This window comes from Nilaparvata lugens, unplaced genomic scaffold, assembly GCF_014356525.2.
Source record: "Nilaparvata lugens isolate BPH unplaced genomic scaffold, ASM1435652v1 scaffold2339, whole genome shotgun sequence".
Classification (NCBI taxonomy): Eukaryota; Metazoa; Arthropoda; class Insecta; order Hemiptera; family Delphacidae; genus Nilaparvata; species Nilaparvata lugens.
Genome location: NW_024090293.1, coordinates 47,214 through 71,596, shown reverse-complemented (window position 1 = coordinate 71,596; position 24,383 = coordinate 47,214). Strand labels below are relative to the sequence as shown.

At 32.5% G+C, this 24,383-nt stretch overlaps 1 protein-coding gene and 2 long non-coding RNA genes across 3 annotated transcripts; 1 reads left to right on the top strand and 2 right to left on the bottom strand.

Annotated features, from left to right (window-relative positions):
• Positions 1 to 2,040: 2,040 nt before the first annotated feature.
• LOC120355507 lies at positions 2,041 to 3,634 on the top strand. The gene is made up of 2 exons (XR_005573542.1): positions 2,041 to 2,269; positions 3,506 to 3,634. It is a non-coding gene; the product is annotated as an uncharacterized LOC120355507 (long non-coding RNA).
• Positions 3,623 to 7,676, bottom strand: LOC120355508. The gene is made up of 2 exons (XR_005573543.1): positions 7,457 to 7,676; positions 3,623 to 3,818 (listed from the first exon to the last, which is right to left on the bottom strand). It is a non-coding gene; the product is annotated as an uncharacterized LOC120355508 (long non-coding RNA).
• A 4,203-nt stretch (positions 7,677 to 11,879) lies between these two features.
• On the bottom strand, positions 11,880 to 15,334 carry LOC120355506. Its single transcript, XM_039443958.1, has 2 exons — positions 14,544 to 15,334; positions 11,880 to 12,147 (listed from the first exon to the last, which is right to left on the bottom strand). Exons 1-2 carry the CDS (start codon positions 14,722 to 14,724, stop codon positions 11,969 to 11,971), a joined length of 360 nt encoding a protein of 119 aa, XP_039299892.1. The 5' UTR covers positions 14,725 to 15,334; the 3' UTR covers positions 11,880 to 11,968.
• Positions 15,335 to 24,383: the final 9,049 nt, after the last annotated feature.

The window sequence follows — 24,383 nt, the reverse complement described above, 5'->3', positions numbered from 1 at the left end:
CGAGAAATTTGTGATATTTCCTCCATTTTCACAGTCTCGCATAAGCAACGTTGCGTATCTTGTGGAAAACTTCAGATAAAAAATAAAAAAATCTGGTGTGGCGCACTCACACAACTTTCCTTGCCGTTATGAAAATTGATCACCTGACGCTAGTGCAAATGCGCATCTCAAGTCAAAGATCTGAGCCAGCTGGTGACAGTTCAATAACGCTGGATACACACGAGATCTGCTATCTCATCATATTTAATAGAATCAACAGTTGCCAAAAGTTTGCAATTGAATAATTACATTTTCTCAAATTTCAAGCTTATTTTCAATTTAAGGTGAAAATGTTACTGGACATTAATTGAAGAGATTTCCATGCTCAATTATTTCCACTCGAAATTTTTCGTTTAAATTATATCTGAGACCTGATAATTGAAAATCTAAAATCGAACTTTGCATAGATGGGGCGGAGCTCCTGAAATTTTTACAGATATGGGACTTGTGGCAGTTGACGATATAGCTTATCAATGACTATTTTAGGTATGAATTTGATCAAAATAGTTGGAGCCATTTTAAAGAAAATCGCAAAAAACCCTGTTTTTGACAACATTTTCGCCATTTTAGCCGCCATCTTGAATCGCATTTGATCGAAATTGTTCGTGTCGGATCCTTATAGTGTAAGGACCTTAAGTTCCAAATTTCAAGTCATTCCGTTGATTGGGAGATGAGATATCGTGTACACAGACGCACATACACTCATACATACACACACACACACACACACATAAACAGACCAATACCAAAAAACTACTTTTTCGGACTCAGGGGACCTTAAAACGTATAGAAATTGGGGTACCTTAATTTTTTTCGGAAAACAATACTTTCCTTACCTATGGTAATAGGGCAAGGAAAGTAACAAGGAAAGTAAAAAGTAGTCGAGGTTGTAATGAATTTTCTCCTCTTTTCACTCCCTTGAATTATACTTCTGTTACAGCCGTTACTCCGTTCAAAAGTTACAGCCAATTGAATGATGATTTTTATTTTCTAATTTTTCTTGCGATTTTACTGTTTAAAGAGTCTCTAAAACGAGTAAAATACATGATAGAAACTTGCGATTGGTCTCAAATGAGAAAAAATTCATGCTCTATAAGCATAGTTGCCTTAAATTGATCTTGCATTACTGTTTATTATCGAAAAACTCGAAACTGTGAAAATGAGAAAAATATTGCAAATTTCTTGATTTTTTGAAACAAACGTATCTTACTTCACGATTATATTTTTACAAAAATCATTCCCCTACATAAAAGAGTAGATTCTTTTCTTCAAATCAAGACCAAGTATCATTTTGAGTTACCGAGACACACAGTTTTGAATATAGAAATTAGTCATTTTTCTATGCATTGAAAAATATGGACTAAAATACACTAAAGGAGAAATTTTCTATTTTTTCAACAAATTTTAGTGACATGATAAATGATTTTTAACCGCCTTGACGAGCTGATATGAACAAGCTGTATGAGGAGATGTGATTATTCAGTCATTTGAAGTTTTGATCCTCGACGTAACCTTATGCATGCCCCCCACTAGGAAATACTGAAATCATGATCATGAAATACTGAAATAACATCATGAAACGCCCTCGAAATTGGAATAATTACATTAGATTAAAATGTGCATTACAATTTAACTTATCATTGGCTTTTAAGAAAATTAGGTTGCAACAGCGAGGAAACTCAAACACAGAACCATTCAAAATTAAAATTAAGCAAAGGAGATCAGAATAATAGTGGATGATGAAGTAATAATTTATTTTTGTCAAAGATTTACCTTTAAACTCATAGGCTTAAAATTACTAAAATTCCTGCATACAAAATATTATCAATTGTATTTTTTATGCTTGATCAAATACACAGCTGCAAGATCAATAAAAAGTGGTTCAACTGATGAGAGCACAGCAGTTATTTCAAGTCCTTTGACATTTGCAATTGTTAAAAATTTTCTTGTAATATGCTTTGAATTAATTGCTTTTTAGGAAGTCTCCAAACAACCTCTTATGATAGTATCATTCGAGTTCATAGAGACATTGCAGTCAACCAACCAAGGGAAAACAAGATTACTCGCGATATCAAAAAGGCGATTCGTCGTTTAATCAACGGAGAAATAAGAATTACACACTTTCTGAGCGCAGTGGCTCATGGTGTCGAAAACATTGTCAATAGGCCACTGCCTCAGAATGAGTGGTTCCTTCTTGATATTGCTGGAGAGGATGAAGTGATGTGAGAAGGTAAGTGTCAGATTGGCGAGATAACCATTACAATCAATGGTCGACAGCCAAAAAGTTACATATTACTTGTACCTTGATTTTAGTATGTGGAAATTATCATTTATATTAAAGCGACAGAGTAATTTTTCATTTCAAATGGGATAACCAATGAATCCTAATGTAATATTATTCTTGTGAAATAAATATTTAGCTGTATCCATAATTTTTACCAACTCTGCACTAGTGACACCCTGGGTTGGAGAACTCACTCATGAACTGTTGTATTGTAATTTTTGAAACCCGCAAATTTTTATTATACAGAGTTGATTAAAATTATGAAAACAGCTAAATATTTCTTTTACAAGAATTATTTGAAAGGAGGTTTCATTGGGGATCCTGTTTGAAATGAAAAATTACTCTTTCGCTTTAACATCTTTGTCCCTCATATGAATCGAAATTCATGTTTTTTTTATGAGAAGATGGTCATGTGATACATGATTTCAATACAGAGTTCCAAGAGAAAATCGCACATTGATATCTCAACCCGTATCAGTTTGTTGATGTAAAAGTTGCAAATTAGCCAGCTGAAATCATGTGTCAGCCCATGAAGGACTGTCTGTGTGACAGCTCCCAAATAGCCTCAGCTGATGTTATGAATGAATGAATGGAAAAACTGTAGTAATTGCATGCAATGAATTCTTCAACTGGCTTAATGATAAATCACAACAAATGTTTTTCTTGAGCAATTTCAATGTTATTTGTTATATCCTGAAAAAGGACGAAGGAGTCGGTAAATTTTGTTGGCCAACGAGCTTGAGCTGTAAAAAGAGTCGAAGAATATGTGTTCGAAATTTGAAGTTGATTGATCAAATCTTTCAAAAGTTATTGTTGAACATACACACGACGGACAACGACTTTGGCCTTGAGTTGAAAGTAAAAACTCGCTAATGCTCGATTAAATATTTTTTATGGATTCTATATGCATTTTCTAAATGCATTTTTATTGATTTGTATCACAGCCTACTATAGATTATCTAAAGTAAGCCATGTTTGAATGCATTTTCTATATGCATTTTAGTTTGATGTTACTATGATTATATAAATGTCCTAAATATTTATTGATAATCTACAGATGTGGTTCAATCAGTTTAAACATGTGATGATAAGATGTTAGGAACTCCTGACTCATAAACTAGGTAATATTACTGTTTTCATTCAAATAACTGATTTAAAAAAAATTAATTTTCATCTTTTCAGGTTGTCCGTATCTCCAGAAGAGGTTGTAAATATTAGGTGGATAGGAAATATTATTAGGATAGATCTGTAAATATTATAATGTATTAATATATAAATAAATAAATTGCAACTTGAAAATTATGTAGAATATCAAGACTTTTTATTTCTATCATTAAAAAAAACACCTTGTGTGACTAATTTGTTTCAAATTTTCGATGTAGTGTTTTTTCCTCACATGAAAAATCACTGTTGTTGGGTCTAGTCCAACAAGGAAAGTTCAGACTTGATCATTGTTGAAGCATTGTCCAGATGCTGCATTACAGATCTGACTCGACTAAAATTATAAAAATTATAATGTACAGCAGACAGCATTGGAATATTCAAGAAATATAATATTGAGAGTCATAAGAAAATATAATTGGACTAATGTGAATAATAGTGCTTACTATTAAATTGATAAAATCTATCACTTTATTTTTTAATTACAACACAATATAATACAACTTGGATAAAATATAGGAATAAAAAATATAAATGAATGTTTAAATATAGATAGAAATACAAATCTCAGAACCCTTTTAAATTATTTTATCACAACTTAATTCGGACATTAATGCCATTTTCAAGTTTGAAAATGAATCGGAATGCTTCAGACTTGAAAATGGCATTTAATGTCCAAATCATGTAGTGATAAAATAATTTAAAAGGGTACTGAGATTTGTATTTCTTTTTATATTACAAAAAGCCCTAAAGAAAAAGAGAAATAAGTGTTTATATGTGATTGAGAAACTACTAGACAAATAATTATTATGAAAGTTTGGGAATATGTTGTGTGAATAAGTCTCAAGTCTAGTAACACACACATCAATTTTTGAACTTACGATTTTATGCAATCCTAATAAATTTGATTAAATTGAACAAAATTTGACAAACATATATTATGATGTGATCATGAGTTTGTCAAGCTCCTGGTAGAGTTTATAAGGACGGCAAAAAATTGTTCATTCAAAAATTGATGTGTGTGTAGTTAGACTTTGGACGTTCGATAAAAATTAGTTAGAATTTTTATTGTACAACCAAAACTTGAAGTAGCTTTTAGACACATCGATTTTATATCGTGGACGTGCATTTTCAATGATTTCCTCCAGCTGCTTACCAGTAGTAACATATTGCCATTTAAAAGCCAAAACATAGCCTCCCACATATTTTCTCTTACCTTTGAACCAAATAAAATAGAATTTATTAGGTCATGTTTATTTATGACTAGACTGCCTGTTTATCAGCCTGCAATGTAAACGCAATGCTGTGACAACGTCCCATGTTCATGAACATCACAATGTCCTACTTTTGTTTCTGTTTGTCTGGTAGGAATAGGCACTCGAAGATGAGAGATACTCCCTAAAGTAGGAACTTTGAATTTTACCCATTGAATAGTCAATATTGTAAATAAGGATATTTATTTAAAATAACTCTTATTCTTTTGAAATACAAAAGTTTTTTAAGTTGCCTGATTTGAAAAAATGTCGTAATTAGTTTGCGTTTTATTTTTGGTTCAAAATTTTTCTTAATAACTCAATATTTTCAAGTTCTGAGAGTTTATTGAATGTCATCATTCTATTATATTCGGTTTTTAATCAAATCAAATTCAAAATTTTTAGTTTTATTTCTGGATTGAAAAAAGGACTCAAATAAATTCAAGAAGATAGCATAACCTATCATTCTTATTCATTCATAACTCTACCTTCATTGTATTATCATTCATCCCATCACCTAGGCTTAAAATACTTCTAGAAAGTCGCCTTTGTAAAATAATAAATAAATTAACAGGATTGGCTCATCAAGTGCTTCAAAGGCCTAGAAATCTTTCTAGTTTGATCATCGTATGACTCGTTTATCAATAATCACCTCGGTCGGTTCTTCTAAAGTTGCGTTTATACCAAAGTTATTAACAAAAGGTTTATTTTTCCGTCCTTATAGATTCTATTACATTAAACGGATCTTGACAAACACATAAGCACATCATTTGTATGATAAGTTACAGTATGTTCAATCTAATAGAATCTATAAGGAAGGAAAAATAAAAATTTTGTTAATAACTTTGGTGTAGACGCATCTTTAGCTAGGCACTGAAAAGCCTTCCAACGAATACCACCAAATAGTAGCAAAGCTGCCTTAAATATTACTAACAATATTTATGATATGAATTATGGAATTATCTGATACTTTCATTAAACATAGGATGTCTAATCTGGCAAGTCGAGCAGTTTATTCAGAACCAGTTATTGCAGATTCGGCTCATAGTTTCCAATACGTATGATTGACTCTTATTGGTAGAAATACTGTATATTTAACTTTGAATATAATATTTTTACCCTTTTGAAAATGAATATTTCTACAAATTTTGAATTTTATTTGGGAAGCTTTCAATTGTAATTAAGAATTGTGAATTGTAATTGAGAAATAGTAAGATGTAAGTTACATGGGAAGTTGTTAATTGAAGATTAGAAAATATTCCACTTGTCCAACGTCACATTCCATACTTGCATTCTTTGCATGAATTTTAATTCAGATTTAATTTTAATAAGATCAACTGGATTTTCAACAGAAATTTCTGACTAACATATCTCATTACCGTATCTCAAATTGAATTCATACTTTCTCAAATACAATTCACTATTCTTAATATTACATGTTGTGATAACTTCTAAAATACGAATGTCTATTCTCAATTATTAGGCTACAATTGATACTTTCTTGAATCAAGTTTGAAAAGGTACCTATAGATTATCTCAAGTCTGGTAGCCTATAGGTAATACCTACACATTTATAATCAATTCAACCAGATTTTAGCGAATACTTAGCAGTGATGAAAAATAGCCATTTAATAACAATAATAATGCTTTTATTAAATCAAGAGCTTTTACAAACACAATTTTGTAATAATTTTGAGTCAATACAATATAAAATACCTTTAAATAATAACTTTTCCACTGAGTAAACTGAATTCCATATATAGAATATGTGGGTTAGTGAATACAATAGGTTAGTGAATACAATATAAAATACCTTCAAATAATAACTTTTCCACTGAATAAACTGAATTCCATTCAATCACAACAATGTATGAAAAAGGATTGTCTGTTTCATTGTTAAATCATGACTAAGTGCCAAGAGCCGGTTAAATTTTAATTGTGATTAATTCCAGGAGAGCCAATCAGACAAACCGTATTATAAAAAATGCCTTCTCTGATTGGTTCTTGTGAAATTAATCACAGTTAAAATTTAGCCGGCTTCTGTGCAACTGACATTAATTAGAAGTTATTATTAATATAAAATATATCAATCGAATATGAGAAAAATAACATTGATTTAGAAAAAATCATCAGTCTGTAATAATTATTTTAGTAAAAATAGAATTGCTATCACCCGATTTCATTCTTTAGCCTACCTATTTTTCCATTTTTTTTTTAAATAATGCAATGTTTCCAAATACCGGTGACATAGCCTATTAAAATTACGCCAAAAATAAGGTAAAATCAGCGTTTTGAAGTGCATTATCGTATTTCGAAAATTACACAAGGTACATCTAATTGAAATTTTGTAAAGTTTATAACAAGATAAGCAATGCAATTATTACTGATAAAAATGTACTAGAATAATAATGTATTAAGAAAGTAAAACCGGTGATTAGGTTAGTGATTAGTTTCCATAATAGGCCTACATTTTTTATTCACAATAAATTATTTCAAGCTGCCGTACTACTAACAAAGAATTTACTTTATTATTGTAGCTACAATACATACGGCCTATCTAAATAAAAACTGTTGATTGAAATAGTCTTCTACATAATTTATTCTAGACCTTAATACAAATAAATGTAAAAATGATTCAAACTTTTCCATTAGCTAGCTCTATGTAACGTATTGTTTTAAATTATATTCATATAGGTATTTTAAGTTTTAAATTAGTTACCTTTGATTTGTAACTTGAAGTGAGTTCTAATAATAATAAATAATTATAAAATGTATAACGCACTGTAAAGTGTAAGCATGTAAGCACTAAGCAGTAAGCAGTGTTAACATAAACATAACCTTTAAACCGTGAAGTGTAAAGTTTATACAGAGTGGAAACATGGAACGATCCTATTGTTCAAGTCCACTCAAGTTTATTTTTGTCTACATTTTTGACTGTCGACCAGCTCCAGTTGAACAACTTATACCCACCCGCTGATGGCAGTCCGACTGTTCTTATGACGTCATAAGGACGGTCAGTTTACAGAACTGTCACTTTGCAGGACGGTCAGTTTGCAAGACGGTCAGTTTGTAGGACGGTCAATTTGCAGGTCGTTCAGTTTTTAGGTCGGTCAGATGGTATACACCCACTTCAAAGTATTCAAAGTGGAATTGTGGAACGCTATGAACTTCAAGGCCATCTCTGTTTACAGTCGATCGGCACTCCCATTGAACAGTTGATGTTCCCCCTGTCGTGGTGCTTATGACGTCATAAGGACGGTCAGTTTGCAAGACGGTCACTTTGCAAGACAGTTTGTTGGACGGTCAGTTTTCAGGACGGTCACTTTGCAGGTCGGTCAGTTTCCTGGTCGGTCAGTTTGTAACCCTCCCCCCGCTACACTCCTACACTAGCGCAGTGGCATCATAGCGGACTTCGCTCTTCTTAATCTTATTTTCCATTGATATAGAAAATATACTATAGAAATAAAATAGAAATAAACTATATATATCAATGAGAAAACCAAATAGACCATTGATAACCAGCTTCACCAACCCAACGGATTAGCTATTTTCATGTATTTTCAGATTATGAAAATAAATTATTTGATTTTAATTCTATTATTTCTGATAAAATCTATTTAATAATATTTTTATAATATTTAGAGTTGGAATGTCTATCTTTTACGTATTTTTATTGCAACCACAATCATATCCTACCCAATATCAAGTAGATGCACCGATGACATCGCTCATACTAAAACCAATAACTATAAAGCAATGATTTATTCACTTGAATAAATAAATTAACTCTTATTTCGTTATGATTTTGAAAAAAAAACACCAGAACTGGTGTTAAATACCTTAGCTATTTATAAGGTTTCCAACCATGACATGCACTGCACACGCTAACCGCCAATTATGAACTTCACTTCGAATAAGATTGTTTTAGTATTTCACATTAAAATTAATTATATATTTCACATGCAAATAATGCTTGAGTTTTGATTGTTGAATACGCTCTATTCTTGTCTCATAGCACATTTTTTATCGATACTTAGTGTGGTGGGTACCTTAATATTCAAATAAAATATCATATCTATAGCCTACTGTGTTGATATTTATTAAAAATAACTTTGAAAACAAGAAAATGTAAGAACAATGATTCAATCTTTTTAATTTCTGTAATAATTATTAACGTTCATGACGATATAGTCATCAAAATAGTGTTTCTATCTACAAAATACTGCATCAGCATAATATTATAAATCCTGCCTGAAGCAAACCAAACTAACTTGACATAAATTTTATGGACTTGGTGTTATTACCTATACTAACTGTAGGCTTAGGCTATATTGGCAATGATCATTCACACGCCTTTTTTTAACACCATCAGAGATTTTTATTAAAATTTCTATAACATACTACTGTATGAATAGTGTTAGGTTTGCCACATACCGTATTTTGTGACAGCACGCAATAATATTCTCAGTGTTTTTTTGAAACACGCTTGATTAAATTGAAATTTTCTTTGAACGCTGCTTAGTGTTCATGGGACTGGTTAAATACCAATAATTTCTTCAGATTTTTATTTGAATCCTTGTATGATTCAAATAATTCTTGATTATTGTATGATTTATACAGTTCACAATTTTATGCGTATTCATTTGTTTCTATTTTAATCAATTTTTGTTTTTCTTTATTGAATATCCATTATTTTCTCACTCGTTGAATATATCACAAATGTAAACTTTAATATAAATACCGTATATTTAAAACTCATTGATATAGCTGAGTTTGATTCCCCCACCACAATCAATAACCCTCAAATTTTGAGAGTCTACTGTTTGAGCATAATTTAGTTTGATGATGCAGCACACAACGAAACGGTCATCACTATCATGAGTTTTAAAAAGATTTCTTCTTTAAAGTTTACATAAACTTTACATAAAGTTTACATAAAGCCTTATCTACTCCAAGTGCGCAATGCAAAATGTTTTTTGAAAACGACATTATAAACAATCAAGTACAGCAGTACCTACGAAGGCTAGTCAATATGCAAGGTTTATTGTGATAGACTCTTCATATCTTTGTCAATAAGAGTAATGGGGTTTTTGAAACTCAATTATTATTCTAGATTAGAGTTTTTATTAAATCATCAGTAAATTCTATACATACAAAGAGTTATTGTAAAATTCTATAATAAAAGTTATTGAATGTCAAAATTTGAGGTTCGATTTTTATTTATATAGATTATGGGTAACTGTAAATTAAACAGCTCAGTTATTGAATAAATAAAATTTATTGCAAATTCTCTCTATAACAACATCAATAAACTTAATTTATATTCATTAAGAAATGAAACTCACCTTATCAATGATTACATTAGTAAGTATATCTTGTTTATTCAAAACAAATATAGAAGCTCATTTCATAAAATGAAATTATAGTAAGTTACCCTTTCTATGAAAAATAAAAAATAGAAAATAATAGATTAAAAACACAATCTACAACTACTAGTTTCAATGTTTCACATAATCTTCATAAAGACATTATTATATCGTTTACATAAAATCTGTACTAATAATAACATTTTGTTTTAGTGGGTTAATATTATCAATTATTTTAGATCTTTCGTGCTCATTAATGTATAAATTTGCAAAATATCCTGAAAGTGGTATCCCATTGCCAAACCTACAATAGAAATGCAAGATGGAAAATCCATTTTTTCGATTTTATAAATAAAAATACCTAGCCCTGAATAGCCCTTCTATTCTTAGCTTTTGTAAATGATTTTAGTGTTAATGTTCCATGTTTATCTGTGCTCTATGCTGATGACACTACCATATATTATACTTGATTCTAATTTTGACTCCTCGGTTGAACGCTGCAGGGAGTGGTATGCTGCTAATTGTTTGACTCTCAATGAGAGTAAAACAGAAAATATTCTATTCTCGCTTAGAAATAATTTAAGCAGGGAGCACCAGGAGTACCTGAAGCCGATTAAACTCCTGGGTATAGTCCTAGACAGTAAATTAAGTTGGAGTAGCCACATAGAGCATCTGTGTAAGAAACTGTCCAGAGTTATGTACCTACTAAGAAAACTAAAATGTGTCAGTAGGGAGGTACTTATTCTGACTTACTATAGTTTGTTTCATTCCCATCTCAATTATGGGCTCCGTCTTTGGGGTAACTCAAGTGATATGAAGAAGGCATTTATTTGGCAAAAAAGCAATTCGCTATATTGTTGGTCTAAGGAGTATTGAAAGCTGTAAAAATAGTTTTATCGAGCTTGGAATCATGACTCTCTCTTCAATGTACATTTATTGTAACCTGGTCCATGTTAAAAAAACCTAACTCTATTAACAAGACATAGCCATCAGCATGAACATAGAACTAGAAATAGGAATAACCTAATTACCCCATACATCAGACTGCAAAAAAACATTCAAAAGCTATAATAATTATCAACAATACTTATTATTCAATAAATTACCGACAACAATAAAAAATTTACCACAAAAAAGTTCATATCTACAGTAGCACAATGGCTCAAAAAACAGGCTTTTTATACAATTGACGAATTGAATTGATTACCTAAGTCATAACGTGAGCATCTGACTGTTTTTTATTATATTTGTATATGTATACATATGTGTACATGTTTAATGTTATGTATATAATTATGTGTTAGCGGTACGATATATTGTTAGTATAGGCCTATGCAATGCTATGTTTTATCTTCACATGACGTTTGTTTATAACATTTGTAATGTTCTATGACAAGAATAAAGATTATTGAATACATACATTTTAAGAAAATACAAGCTTATTTTTATACTGTGCTGAATGGCCATCACGCTTTTATGCCTCTTTACACATTAGCTAACCATGATTCTAGTTTTCTCATTGAATCATAAAATAAATTAAAATCCATGAAAAACGTGGTAAAAAAAATGTTGTAAACTTATCTACTCCTGAACCAAACAAACTTAATAATTATTTCATTCAGTCAGTAGATGATGTGCACGAGAAGATAGACAAGCCATCAATTACAGCCAGTGCATTGCTCAATGATAATGTAAATAAAGTGCAAAATAGCTTATTCTTTTTTCATGAGCTAGTATAAAATAATTATTCATAAGCTAGTATAAAATAATTATCCATTGAAGTACATAATACCTTTTAATTTTTTTCAAAACATATGAAAAATTGCGAAAGTAACAATAAATTGTTAATTTACATAAACACATTATTATTCATGACAGAACACATGTTTCGTAATGTACAAAATTATACAATGAGAGTGGTATATTATACTATGGTAATGGTAAAACGTTGTGTATGGTGTCAAACTATATGATTGACTTTGCAGAATGAGAAACAACACACACGATGAACTGTCTTTGCGGCCTTTGTGATATATTTTGGTGCCTGAAATGAAAAAAAAACATCATTTTCAAAATCTGCAATTGATTGGAATGGAAGGAATACCACTTAATAACAAAAGTAATGAGTTATACAGAAATGTTATCACACAATAGTCCAGTCACTATATACATTGGTGCTTGCAATTAATATTGTAGTTCTGATTTTTTAATATACCGTATCATTTGGATACATGAGAGAAGTCCAAAGCCAATTACTACATGCAAAATTTTCTTCTGCTAGATACAGAACGGCCCAAGAACCTCGTATTTTCGGTTCATTTTCCAGTTTCAAGCTATTTCTGCCAAATCCAGTAATCAGACAGAAATATTGGCCCTCGCCTTTTTACAGATAAAATGAGATCATTCGGAACTCTCTATCTCCAATGAGATAGATCATAACTGAGTTATGAATTTTCAAAAATGTATAAGACTCAAAGAAAAAATCAATTCTGATGAATTTTAGTTTTTGATCAACAATATCTTCCGATTGTTACCATTTACATGTATAATTCAAAATCCATCTAGGAGCATTTTTGTGCTTTACAATCTAAGATCAGGTAGAGCGCTTCATCTCATATAGATTTCCAAGTACACCTGACAACAATACTCCTTGTATTGTGAAAAACACCTAATTTTCAGCTTAATCCATCATCACCAACTACATTGTCCTGCACAATGACAGAAGTTCATGAGATTATGTTCTATGAGAATCATCCGTTAGATGCACTTCATTTCATCATTTCCTGGTGGAGAGGCGCGCATAAGGACACCTCAAGGATCAAAATTTCAAACTTATAACTTTTGACACAATGCTCAGATTCCATATTACTACACTTCATTCTTCTCGACTCGTCAAGGCGGTCTAAAATCATGCATCATAAGTCAAATTCGGTTGAGAAATGAAAAAAATTCTGTTGAGTGTACCTAACAAAAAAGGCCAATTTCTATATTTTATTTCTATCTTTTATTGCAAAAAAGAGCAGATAGAACAATTTGAAATGAACCACCTCTCACTCATTGCAAGCTTTTATTCATAAGACTGGGAATTATGAATTTACCATGTATTTTCATATACACATGCTTGTTGTTTGTGAAGTCTAATTTAAATGTATTTTAAAGTCATAATAATGTCCACTCTCATTAGTCATTACACACTGAATTGATTAAATATCTTAAATGAATTTTACTATTATAGATCTAGTCATACTAGTTTTAAGGCCTGAGGAAGCATATTTTATAACCACCTACCGTTAGGGAATTACCTGAGAAGGAATACAAGAGAAAAATTAGAAAGTTCCTATTGGAGAAATGTTTTTATAGTCTTGAACAATATTTTAGCATTAGGTTGAACAGCATAGAATGATGTGTTAATTTTTATGTTAAGTGTTAAGTTGAAATTTTTATGTAAATTTACAGTGCCTGTACAATATTTTATATAATGTGTATTGGGAATGAATAGGCCTAAAATTTGAATTTGAGCGCGACCAGCGCGCGACGCGATTTTTGTAACTCATGCAAAGGATAGGAGACGCGCAGCGTCACGTCGTGTTGCAGATTTGCGCTGATCTACTCCTTTACAAGAGTTACAAAAACTCGCGTCGCGCCACAAGCGCTAGTCGCGGCTCAATAGGGGGCTAGGCTTACAGACTGGACAGGTAGACCGGTACCTGTCCGGTCTAACGGGTAGTGAGTGACCGGCTTTAGATCTTAGCGAGCGTCCATTGATTTTGATACTTTTAAAACCAATGTTACCAAAATCACCTGTTCAAGTAAACATGTGGATGTTTAACATGATGACTACCAAGGGTTTTAGATGTAATAATTAGAACAGCTAATTTGTTAGATACACACATGTGACATAAAAAACAAAATAAAAACTTCCTCCATGAGAATAGCATGTACACATTGAAGGACAGTAGGGCTTATCCTTTAAGCCGTGTCCACACTGAACAAATGTTTTACAAACATGTTTGTTGAAAAATTTTGGGCAAATTTTATTATGCTATTTGACAAACAATGTTTGTTGGTGGCCAGTGTGGACGCGTCACCAAACAAAATATTTGTAAGTGAGGAGAACAGGTTTCATGTTTTACATTATGTCAACACTGGAAATGTTTGGAAAAACAGTAACTTTTTTGTTTGACGAACAATGATTGTCCAAACTTTTAAAAATGTTTGTCCCTGAGCTCCTCAACAAACATGTTTGCCGAACTGTTCAGTGTAGACACGGCTTAAGGATTTTCTCAACAAAAATAGGTCAATGACAGTCATCGGTTATATAAACCATCTTTCGGCAAAATGTCACATACCATTTAGGCGTAACGACAAACGTGCAGACGCCATCTCATTTTCATAGTGGTATGGATTAAATTATTGAAATTGAAAGCTTGAAACTAATACCTTTTACACAATATTGTCGATACATGACTTTCGTCGAGGTTGCTTTGCCATTCCAGAAGTCTATTCTTTCTTCATCACTTCCGGCAATTTTGAAACTGTTCTCACTCCTTGGCAGAATGATGCACATGTTAATTAGAGCACTATTGGGCTTGTGGTGGATTTTCTTCACCAGCTTGATCATCCGCTCTGCAATGGTTACTGGCCTCTCTCTCTCACGGGCAAGTTGTTCATCCCCAGGTAGAGAACCTCATGATCAAACTAATCATCATAAGGCGATTGGACTTCTTGAATCTTTCTACCTGATTTGAAGTTGACTGTGACCTGAAAAGATAATTTACATTGAATTTATCAAAGTAAAATAGCTCATACAGAATGCAAGTCTGAAGCACTTGCTGGTATCATCAAGACATGTAAAAAGCCTTAAAGGAGGCTGAAGCTAGGATGATAGACGGTTCATAAGATATAGTCGGTTTGCTGCTCTGAATAGTTGTAGGATTAGGGTATGAATAGGGTAGGATTGACCTGACTTTCAAGAGATGAATCTCGTTTTACAGTATATGGTGAGTAACCCACTTTTTATTTGTAGAGGTGAATAGTGAAGTTTTTTGTTTTCATGAATTGTTTCAATCTGATACCAAAAACTGAAATTAATAAACACAATAGAAAAACATGGAGTACACTTTTTAATGAAAACATTTCAACAACTAGTTTCGGCCTACATTGGTCATTTTCAAGTTTAAATGCAATAATGAACAAGTTGATATTATATAATATATGTTCATATGCTTATTTTCGTATGATTTATGACTTATTCATTATTTTTGGTTGAAATGATTTAATTTTAATTTGTTTTATTTTTCAGTTTGAAAAACCACTATTTTTGGACTCAGGGGACTTTGAAAAGTATAGAAATGTGGAAATTGAGGTACCTTAATTTTCTTGAAAGCAATACTTTCCTTACCTATGGTAATAGGGCAAGGAAATTAAAAAAAAAAACTATATAATGGAACACGTTTGGTGGAAATTCGCATCACCTACCGTCCCATGTGACATTCAGTAATTCAGTAGTCTCCATCCATGACCAGCACTTGCTGGATAGATTGCGTCATAAAAAATAAAACTTAAAACTTGATAACTAAACTGAGATCAAGATGGGAGGTCAGTCATAAATCTCAGAAAACATTGGATTGACTCTTCATCCAGGAGTAGAGAGCCAGACTCACAAGCTTCTCACGAAGTGCCTTCTTGAAGATTTTTTCTCCCGTTCACGGAAATACACCGGCATCCTGTTGTAAATCTCAAATGCACGGACAGGGAAGCTATTATGAGATCGAGTCAGTCTGGCCTGAGACAAATTGATGTCATTCCTCCTCCTTGTGTTGTGTTTTGTGACTATGTGCATGTTCTCTCTACTGAAAGGTATGATGTCCTCAACAGTACATCTGTTGATCTTCTCAACCGGTACAGGGAACTAAAGAGATACTGGCTATAGACCGTCATAATCCTCAGCCTCCTAAAGATTGGCGCACAATGCTCCAGCCGATGAGGTGATGATCCGGAGAACCTTCTTTTGCAGAAGCAAGATCCTTCTACAGCCTACTGCATGACCCCATGCACTATACCATAATTGATATAGCTGTGGAAGAGGCCATGGTATGTCGTAACCAGGTACTCCAAAGAAACATTTTCTTATCTATCAATTAAAAGAATGATACATAGCTGTTAGTAGTTGTACAATGAACGTTCTTTTGAGTCTATAGCTGATAAATGTCTTCTTAGCTGTTAGGTGTGGTTTATAATATTGACTCCACGAAATGGAAGTCGTGGGACTAATCGAAATTAATGGCCTATTGGCCCGTGTGGACCCAGGCTAACAAACAATTAGTAGGGAACATCTACAGAACCCAACCAATGAAGAACGGTCCTGTCTCAAAAATTTGTTTTGGAAACACCAACAATATGAATGTTCCGGGCGGCCTCCAATAGGAGATCAAGGCAGTATTGTAATGTTAGAATGCAAAACTTAAAAAAAAGTAAATTCGTGTGGCTTTTGTCGGTGGGGAGTCTCTTGCGGGAAGGTCTCACCGCCTGAATATATTCAAGCCATCAATGGGCCCTACGACTGTCATACTCAGCCGGGACCGACAGTTTAGCGTGCCCATCTGATAACACGATAATGCGAAACTCTATTATTATTGGTATTGAAAACAATTTGTAATTTTTATACAGAATCGACAAGATTTTTATACATCAACATGATTTGATAGATTGATAATTACAAGAAAGCTCACCAAAACTTGATACTGTGATCACCAGCCATAAACTAGCAAGATAAACCCAAGTGCAAGTTTCAACCATAGCTCAATCAGCCTGTTATTCTCTGAAAAAAGAAAAAATAACTGTTTCTAGACCTGCTAAGAGTTTATATGACAATACAGTAGGCTACCTGTATCATGCGTATTTCAATGATTCTTTTAAAAAATCCGTTTTTAAAACCTATTTTTTGGATTTGGTTTTGAGGTGTCGTTCAATCCTGAGTGAGGCAGGAGTCAGGTGTTATATCGTGAAGCTTTATATGCAACCTAAAGCATGCTATATAATGCAAAACCTCTAACAAGAAAAATAGAAAAGATTGATTTTTTATTGATTGATACACTAAGTACTTTATCAAAATGATAGAAGAAAAAATAAGTCAACCTTGTGCTATTCCTCTCCCAGATTAGGTAAGGTTAGACACATAGTCCAAAATAGGTTAAGTCTTGTAGTTGTTCACTACAAGATAATAGGTAACTTAGATGATAGGTAGCCTAACGTGTATTATTCAATATTGTGACCAACTTTATACTCCTCCATCAACTACTAAAATGCAATAGGCTACTTGTCCTATTTCAATAAACTCTATTGAAAAAATAGAAGATGCACATAGATTACATTTTGATCTTGTTCAATGGCTATTAAATATGTTCGTATTAATTTTGTTTTCCTTTAGATTGACTAATAACTACTGTATTCCTAACTCTACCGTTCTTTCTTTAGGCTGAAAATACAGCAGATTCTAATAATCCTAATTATTATTTTTACATGTTTTATCAATAACATTTTTCAGTGGGTAGGTAGCCTATTCAATATTTAAGATTAAAGTATCTAAGTTTCCTAATCAGGTCCCGATTTGTTGTAGCCTACCTGAGTATGGACAGGCAAAAATTATAAGTGACAAGCATTTACGTTATTACTTATCCAGTGTAAGTTAATCGCCACGGTCCATAGATCGGGGAATCGTATGGTTTTATTAAAACTAAAAGTGACTGTTCTGTATAATTAGCAATACTTGTTTGGAAGGTACATTTTAAATGTTAAAATCTAAAAATTATTTCAAATAGGGCCTAGGCAATATTATCTTACCTAGTACAGTGATGAATAGCCTAATCATACTATTAACCGTTTCAACTTTCTGTTTTAAACGAATTCATCAATGTTATGTCTTTGTGTTTGATTAGCCTTCTGCTAAAGAAGGTCTTATTTATAAGAATAAACCTACCAAGTAATGAATAATTTTGTATCTACTGTACTTTTGTTACATCTTAAACATGTTGACTGTTCAGTTTGTTGATAAGATATAACCTAATATCCTTACAATTCCGCTAAACATAACCTAAAAAATTATCAGTAGAAGTTTTAAACTGTTATGTTGGTAGTGAGGTCACGTGGGGTTGCCTTTGGTCTATTTGCGTTTTCTCTGTCATTAAGATCGTTCCGCTTTTGACAGTTCATCACCCGGTCGCCATCTTTGATTTTTCTAGCCCCGGGTCAGGAATCGTGACCCGACTAAATAGTACGGGCTACGAAGTTATAGCCCGAGTCACCCGGAATCGGAGCGCTGCTATTGGTTGATAATTTCTCGTCGTCTGCTCTGGTCTGCAGTCAAGTAAACAACACAACTAGATGCAAATGTGGAGGATTATTACGAATACAAACATAAGTCTGTTTTTGAAGGCATATTTCATAAAATAATTGGAAAGGAGGAAATTTACACATTATTGGCTAGTAAGTTTATTAATTGCATTTTTGACAATATTATTAGTTTAGTATGACTATTATATTAAAATATATGTGTGCTCATGATGTGATCTATCCAAAACTGTTAGGCTTTTTAGTGTTCATCAAGGAAATTGTGAATAATAAAATAAATAATATAATATTTTGTTAATTATTCTGTGTGGTCATGAAAGTTATTGATCCATTCGAATAGCATTGAAATATTTACTTTTGATTTTGGCTACTTCTGTTTCTTCCTAGATTTTTATTGCTGTTTAACCTCAATACCTATTTGTATTTTGTTTATGGCATAATTTATTAAAAAATAAATAGAATTTCATTATCAAATTTCAGAATACTCAATCGGCTAAACAGAAACTTAAACCTAATAAACTCCACTCATTTTCATTTTATTAAATAGTTTGTTATTCTATGGAATAGGCAAACATAAAACCCAGGAGCTTTACTGGAGGACAATCGTGCCGGAGGACAATAAGTACCGGTAAGTAGTGTTCTTTATGGGTTATGGCTGATCGATACAGAGTAAATAATAATTTGTTGTAGAGTGAGATATCAGAGTTCTTGTATTTATATCATATGTAAGACCATGTCGTATCATGAAAAATCTATGTACATATTCTTCAATAGTGCTAATGAACCAATGCTATGTTTATTGACACTTTGGTAGGATACTACTTGAAAGATTTATTCTTGGTCACAAAAGTAATAATATGAATAATATCCTGAAACATGAGAATAAGGGTATGATCACATTGAATGGGTATGTGCAAATTTTCGTCGAATCATGCATGACCCGAAAAACAAAATTTGAAAAATGCTATTGAAACACGTTGTTCACACTGAACGCAACCAAGTGCACGCTTACAGTGTGAGTGTTCCTCTTGCTCTTTTCAGATATTGTACGTTTCTCATCTGCAAGCTTGGTTATGCATAATTAAGCGCGCTCTTGCACAAATTATATTAATATTTATGATGGTCTCTTCTAACATGCAAAGGCTAGAGTCCCCCAGCTGAGTTAAGATTACATGCTAAATGGCAGGGGTATCATTATAGCGCAATTAATAATCCAATTCAGTGTTGCTATAATTTGTCATTTCATTCCTTGAACTGTTATTCCATATTATGCTAAAAATTGTATAAAATTTGAACATTTTCTACTCATTAGGTTTTGAAAATGCTGATAAAACACAGATAAACACTGGAAACGCCAATATCTAGCACACCTTCTAGGCCCTGCAATAGCCTACATAACTAATACACCTCAAGTTACCTGAATTTTGTACCAAACGTAAGAATTATCTCTTGAATTTTTAAAAAGCTAAGAAAACGCTGGTAAGAGCAAAAAAAATCGCCTATTCTTGGCGATATAGAAGTCAATAAGGTTTAGCTATTTTGAATTTCTAGACCCTATAACTGAACTTGTATTCAGCATTTTTCTGTCAATTCTTGAAAAAGCGCATACCGTATTGGCCATATTTGAATTTTTTTTCAATTACGGTCTCAGTCACTACACCTCCGTGTTTACGGAGGTAGTGTCTTAGTGCGCCTCTAGAAGGTTGAACATTAACTATATTTCATTTTGATAACTTTAAAGTGAAAAAACACTCATATTCTTTTGGTGTGGCGACTACCGTTTCGAGTTTCTGTTCGGCTTGAGAATGTACAACACACCAGCACTAAACGGTCGTCGTTACACCAAAAGAATGTGTTTTTTCAGTTTAAAGTTATCAAAATACAATATACTTTGTAATAATATTGGTAAAAAATATGGATAATCAACAACAAATCAACTGAAACACGACTTTCTTACTTATCCGGGTGAGTAAATAGATTTATGGGTAAAAGAATGAGTGTCATTTTACTTCTACCACGGAATAAGCATATAGTGTTTCTTTCTTCTATGTGCTTCTACCTAATATATATTAATATAAAATATAATGTCAAAAAACTGATATGTTTATACTTCATTCAGTTTTGAAGCTCTGCTATTCGAATTACAGCACGATCTTTAATAACTTCTGCTTTATCAATTAGCCAATGTTGTGGGATCAGAGGAAACACATAGGCTGTAATAGAATTGGACTCAACACGAGCTTTATTCGACATTAAATATGTGTCTTAGTAACAGAGATAACAGATTATAAATATTACAGCTGTTTTATCATCACAATCTTCCCCCCTTAATATCAATCGGCACTCGTGGGGTATGGGGCGAGCTGGCGAAGTGAGACTGTTGATTCTCTGCCGTCGTTGTGGCGAACAAACGCATATTCAGGGTTACTCTCGATCAATTCAACTTTTTCAACTTGCGATTCTTGTTTTGAGTTTTTTGTCATCTTCTTCAACCATACTGATTGTGATGATAAAACAGCTGTAATATTTATAATCTGTTATCTCTGTTACTAAGACACATATTAATGTCGAATAAATTGTAATAGAATTGGACTCAACACGAGCTTTATTCAACATTAAATATGTGTCATAGTAACAGAGATAACAGATTATAAATATTACAGCTGTTTTATCATCACATAGGCCTACCGTAGTTCAGAACACTACTAGCAGTTTTAATGATTCTAAACTTTGAAGAAAGTATAGGTATATACAGTAGTTCAATTGAAATATTATTCATGATTGTAAATGTCATAATGTCAATAAAAAAATTACGGTGTTAAACTATACAGTTAATTTTGTAGACCTACCAGGGTACACTATTTTATAAATTGTAACTCATTCTCTATTAAATGTATGCCAGCTATGAATCATATCAAGTCTAAAAAAGCTTTGATAATATATATATGTAATATTTATCCTACACGATTCAAAATCAACACTTTTTTACTTGAAAGTTTTGAAAAAATAATGAATTTAGTCTTAAACTCCAGAATAGAGTTGAGCGCACCCGTAAATACATCGTACTTGAATTCGTTTAAAAAGAAACTAATTTAGATTATCAACAATGTTTTTAATTTATTGTTGATCAATAACATGATAATTCTTATTTATAAATCATGACTTGGCTAAACTTAATACTTTTGTAAAAGAAGTAAGTTCAAATTTGAATAAGCTATCTTGAAACATGTAACCTACAAATTGGTTAACCAATTACTAAAAATATTAATATAATTCAATGATTACTACCCTTGAAATTTATGATGTAGGTTAAAATTTGAATTGGAAAAATAAAATAACAAGTCATTATTTCAAAAAAGTGATATCAGTTGAATTATTAACGTTTATTCACGAAAAATTCCAGTAGATGAGATTTAAGATTTCAGACCGGCTTTTTTGCTCAAAATCCCCTCCCCCCTCTCCCCCTCGTCCATCCCGCCGCCCCTTCACCCCGACCGCAGGGTGGGGAGTGTTCTAAAAATAGATTTCCCCCCTCTCTCAATCTCTCTCTCTCCCTCTCCCTCTCCTTCTCCTTCTCCCTCTCCCTCTCCTTCTCCCTCACCCTCTCTCTCTCTTATCTTATCTTATCTAATCTAATCTTATCTTATCTAATCTAATCTAATCTTCCCCTCCACCAGTGAGGACGAGGAGGATGAAGAAGGAGAGAGTGATCTCTCTCTCTCTCTCAGTGAGGGAAAAAATAATTTCCCTGTGAGGGGAGTGAGGGAAAAAATAATTTCCCTTTGAGGGAAAAATTCTCTACTGACAGATTAAAGTGAATCCATTCTCAAATTCTCTACTGTCAAATTAAAGTGAATCCATATTACTACATCTAATAATCTAATGCTGTCAAATTAAAGTGAATCCATATTTCTACATCTAATAACTTATACTGTCAAATTAAAGTGAATGCATATTTCTACATCTAATGCTTAATAATAATAATGGTTTGCTTTCCACCTGACAGTTAAGAAAACTCAATCAATTTTTATCGAATTTTCATGTGCTGTACAAACCGCAGGCGTTATTGTTTAAGTGTTTCTCCGAGAATATCTATAGTAAATTAAGAATGAGCTAGCATATCCAAAAATAGGTATAGATATCCTCAGACCTATTTCACTTGGGGGTCATACTCAAGCTCTATTGATGTCTGACATATCTCAACAGAGAGAGGTCAATGATCTAAGTTGTTCTTTTACATTTTTTATCTGCAATGTCATACAAGCATTTCCAAAGTTCGTCGGAATTTGTAACAATAGTTGACAAATCATTTGCACTACAATAATGTAGATGACCGCTGTCTAGTATATCGAGCAATTCGAAAATCTCAGATAAAATTGGAAAGTGTACATTTTCTGTTTTTGTTAACGCTAAATCAACATCATCGCCTTGGAATCCTGTTGAAAATTTAATATTCTTTGCAATTGAATCAAATTCATTAAATGAAATTGACATCAATAGCTGAGTTAATTATTTGAATTTTGCAAAGCTAAAACACTGCATGTCCTTGATTGGTATGAACTATAATTGATGAGCCACGAGGTGCACTTAGCTGTAACAGATGTCTGTGAGGGGGGCGTATCTCACTTCTAAAAAAATTAATTGCAGCTCGCGTGCTAACAGCAAAATGAGGTGGGCGTAACTTTTTCGATACGTGCTTGCTCAATCAAGTCTAGACTGAAACTAAACCAAAATGCACAAGGAAATATCTGAATGAAAAATTTGTTTTGAACATAGAAAAAGTTTATTTACACATTTCACTACAACAATACATAATTTCATCTTCAATTCTAATTAGCTTATCTATAGACAAATTATGAGGACGATAATAACATAGATAGTCTCTTATGTCATTTAAATTAACCATGCTTAGAAAAATGTCTTTCAATTGTTTCGCCAAACTATAATTTTCACGAGATGATTTCTTAATAGCAATTTCGCATCCATCATACCAATCAATACAGTTTTTTAACCTCACTTCCAACGTGTTGTCGGCAGCTAACCACTTTGTCGGATCCATGATAAGCAAATGAAGAAAACTAAGTGTATGCAGGAACTATTATAGAGTAATTAAGTGGCCTTTCTTCATCAATTGTCGACAGACATGCTTTATGCAGTCTCAATGCATGCATGCAATAAACACACTGAATCTCTTTTCCGTTGTAGAAGAATCCATAACGAGCAAAGTTTCTTTTCTGTGAATTTGTGTACATCGGCACCATTTTCATACTTTGCATTCGATTGTTTTTGCACAAGAAATTATTTGTTTGATACATATTTTTAAACAACAAAGAATTATAATGTTGAGCACTGAACAAAGAACACCGGCCATCTGGTCTATTTTTATGAATGTTACACACAGCATAACACCATGAACTAGTGAAAAAGCTGAAATCGGGTTTTGGAAAATCCTCAGGTATACATTGAACGTTAGTATGTAATCTTCTAAAAAACTTTGCTTTCCCAGTTCCTTTTGTGAAAATTCTCTCATAACCTACAAGGTAATCACGTATTAATGAGTCACTGTATTCTAAATCAATCTCCATCTTTTATGATAGTAACGTTCTAACCATGTTACATCGTTATATAATTTTGCACTCAATTCTGTCTTTGCGAATGGTGATTTGAAATGGAATACAATATAATTATTAAACTGATCAATTATGGCAAATTCTTTCACAATAATTTGATTACAATCTTGTTTAAACCAGTGAAGATCAACTGTAGCAATTTTCGCACTCGCTTGCTTGTCCACTTCTTTCTCTTCGGCGGGCTCGTTGAATCCTTCGTCTTTCTCCCTCCCCTCCTCTTCTCGTTTCTCCTCCTCCACCTGCAGCGGCTTCTGGATCGGTGTAGCGCAGGTTGGTTCATAATAGAAACTATCAGAATCAA